The 3,702-nt window shown below is 43.7% G+C and overlaps 1 protein-coding gene across 1 annotated transcript; it reads left to right on the forward strand.

The window, feature by feature from the left end:
- Positions 1-4: 4 nt before the first annotated feature.
- On the forward strand, positions 5-2,369 carry FAM46A (family with sequence similarity 46, member A; the record flags this gene model as incomplete). Its single annotated transcript, XM_010009358.1, has 2 exons — positions 5-184; positions 1,194-2,369. Coding segments are annotated over 2 exons (960 nt in total), but the record flags the coding sequence as incomplete, so codon positions are not given.
- Positions 2,370-3,702: the final 1,333 nt, after the last annotated feature.

Here is a 3,702-nt window from a genome sequence, read left to right on the forward strand (position 1 = left end):
GGCCGCCAGCCATGTCCTCCACCAGGACAGCGGCCTGGGCTACAAGGACTTGGACCTCATCTTCTGCGCTGACCTCAAAGGGGAAGCCGAGTTTCAGACTGTGAAGGACGTGGTCTTGGACTGCCTCTTGGATTTCTTGCCCGAGGGGGTGAACAAGGAGAAGATCACGCCGCTCACCCTCAAGGTAAACCTGCCCCGTGTGCCCAGGTGCCCAGAGCAGGCAGGTGCAAGCGCCTGCCTGCGGGCAGCGGGCACCTTCCCCTCCGGGAATGGAGGGGGACCCTGAGGGGCGCAGCTCCCACCACACCCCGAGACCCACCGGGGACCGTGAGTGATTTTTTCACCCCACGGTTAAACCGAGGAGGAGTTTGCAGTAAAGCGTCCTTGTTGGGGACTCCTCTGGATTAATTAGTCTTTCCTCCCTCTCTCTCGTTTGACTTGCTGGGAGCGTTCACTCGCTGGGAGCATTGACTTACCTGTGCAGGGCACTGCAGATCTTCCAGCTCGGCTCTGCGGCAGCTTGGTTTGCCAGACACGCTTCCCGGGGTGGCTCTGGGGGGAACTTGGATGGCTTTAATACCTGTGAGAAGGAAACCCCATATGCAAGGCACGCTTTCTCATGTGCTGAATGCCCGAGGAGAGGCATATTCCCTCCTCTTGGAGATAGTTGGCTCGAGTTAATTAGGCTGAATGCCATTAAGATTTTTTAGAGGGATTTTTGGAATATGGGGCAGATTTGTGGAACCTGCAGTGAAAGGGCACGGTTGAAAGGAGTGAACACTTGCTAAGTGTTTCTATAGGTAGGGGAGAAAGAAGTGGAAAGCAATAGAAAAGATTTCTTAGCTGATTGTAGCAATGACCTTTTGTGGGGGGGTGCATGCGTAGTTGGCATGCGTGCCATGGGCTTCATGTGTAGATGTATTTAGAAGTGATTTAAAGAAGCAGTGTTGCCATATGCTTCCCTTGCACAACACGGTCCTGGCAGAACACCCTCCCCTGCCATCCCCTTGCAATGACAGCACTCTAGGCTCTCATGTTAAGCATTTCTCCTCTGGTTTGTTCTGCAGGTTCCGTGAAATCCTTTATGAAATGCAAGGACAGGGAGCTAGGGGGGGAAATGCAAACAAATGCAGTGGACAGGAAACTTCTTGCATCTGTGCCTTCATTTGCTCATTTTGTCTTTCCAATTATAGGAGGCTTATGTGCAGAAAATGGTAAAAGTATGCAATGATTCAGACCGATGGAGTCTCATCTCCCTGTCCAACAACAGTGGCAAAAATGTGGAGCTGAAATTTGTGGACTCTCTGAGGCGGCAGTTTGAATTCAGTGTCGATTCCTTTCAAATCAAGCTGGACTCCCTGCTGCTTTTTTATGAGTGCTCAGAGAATCCAATGACTGAAACGTTTCACCCGACTATCATTGGTGAGAGCGTCTATGGGTGTTTCCAGGAAGCCTTTGATCACCTCTGCAACAAGATAATTGCCACCAGAAACCCAGAAGAAATCCGAGGAGGTGGTCTTCTGAAGTACTGCAACCTTTTGGTAAGGGGCTTTAGGGCTGCCTCCGAGTCCGAGATTAAGTCCCTGCAGAGATACATGTGTTCAAGGTTTTTCATTGACTTCTCAGACATTGGAGAACAGCAGAGAAAGCTGGAGTCCTACTTGCAGAACCACTTTGTGGGATTAGAGGACCGCAAGTATGACTATCTCATGACCCTTCACGGTGTGGTGAATGAGAGCACAGTGTGCCTAATGGGACATGAGAGGAGACAGACTCTGAATCTGATCACCATGCTGGCCATCCGGGTCCTAGCCGAGCAAAATATCATCCCCAATGTGGCCAATGTCACCTGCTATTACCAGCCAGCCCCATACGTAGCAGATGCCAACTTCAGCAATTACTATATTGCCCAGGTTCAGACCGTGTTCCCTTGCCAGCAGCACACATACTCTACTTGGCTGCCCTGTAATTAAGGACTGAAATTAGTAGACCCAGTGGGGAGAACATTTTCTAAGACCTAGGAAGGGGCGGCGCGTCCCTTTGAAACGGGGTGTTTTGTGCAATCATGATCTGCTCTAGTTTTCAAGCTTGGGAAAAGCTTGTGGTTCTTCTAATAAATAACGGGAGCATGATTGAGAAAGAACCCCAGAATAATTGGATTCTAGCCCAGAGCACAAGAGGCCTGTCATTAAGAGCAACCAGCTTCCCCTGAAATATGTGAGGGAGGAATGCTTGATGACAATATGGGTTGGCAATATCTGCTCCCATAGCTTTGGCATAAAGTGGGAAGGCCTTATTTTCTTTTATTTTTTATTCTTACTCTAGAATGGGATCTGCAAAAGGGAGAATATGAAAGAAAACAAAACAAAAAAAAAAAACAAAAAGAAAAAATTAAAAAACAATTCTATGTATGTATTCAGGAGTTAGAGGCATAAAGCAGAGATAAGCTGAATAAAAATGTATATTGGAATTACTGCATTTGGGGCTTGCAGCAAGTGCCGTCTATGAATTGACCGTATAGAATGTATAGCTTGCTTGACTAGAACGCTTTACCAGAAACAGCTTGCTCCAAATGAACAGTAGTGGATTGGTACGGTTATAGAAACAGAAGCACGTACGGTGGCAAAGTCCATTCTTTCCTGCTGTGTGCATGCCTCACATTTTAAAAATGTGAGAATGCAGGAAAGCCAGCTGTGGCAAACAGAATATACTCAAGGACCAAAGATTTCACAGATAAGTTATCCGAGCAAAGAAGATACAGTAGAGTATATATATATATATATATATATAAAAGAAAAGAAAGATGTTGCTATATTTGTACACACCAACAGTAATCAAAAGTGCCTGATGCCTTCATAAAATTTGAAGTGAGAAAAAAAATATAGTTTTGTGGTTTAACCATGCATTTTGTTTTATCAGGGACACGGATTAAAAACAAACCCCATAAGCTTGTGAATAAGTGGTGGAGGAAATGCCCTATTTTTTTTTCTTGAAAAATACCTGTATAGAGTTAATGTTATGTCAGTGTGCTATTATCCTAGGTACGTGTGTGTATGTGTGTATATATGTTTGTGTGTGTATATATGTATATGTTATAAGTGTATATCTATATATATACACACACAATATATATTAATGTGGTCTAGGATTATGTAGCAATTAAGGAATGTTTAAATAACATACTAAGTGTTTTCCAGTTTGCAACAGGATGTCATAGGACAGTGGGCACCTTGCAGTGAATTTTTAACCCACACCTGAGAAATCTGGAGTAAATGAACCAGTCAGGATTAAGGTGGGATTCAGATAATGTCTTTGGTTGCAAGAACAAGGATTACAGTAATTCAGTGGGTTGCTTGTGAGCCATAATAATTCCACAGATGGAGAAGCATATGACTAGCTGATTTTTTTTTGAACTATTTTGTACTGTAATGCCATTTTGACATTTAACCCACTAATGTTGTGACTGCATACCTCCATGATGTGTAATTCAGTGGAACGTGGATCAAAGATAGGTTTATTTAAACCCCCTGACAGCTAAAGAATATTGTATTAGTTGGTGATTTGAACACTAATTGTTAATATTTAAAGGAGTATTTTTAATAGAATGCATTAAGCATTCCAGGACCACTAGAATTTAGCAAATGTGAAATGAACCGTTTTTAAGAGTGTTGCACGATTGCTTAAAATTATATTTTATATATA

Source organism: Nestor notabilis, unplaced genomic scaffold (genome assembly GCF_000696875.1).
Source record: "Nestor notabilis isolate BGI_N333 unplaced genomic scaffold, ASM69687v1 scaffold33890, whole genome shotgun sequence".
Taxonomy (NCBI): Eukaryota; Metazoa; Chordata; class Aves; order Psittaciformes; family Psittacidae; genus Nestor; species Nestor notabilis.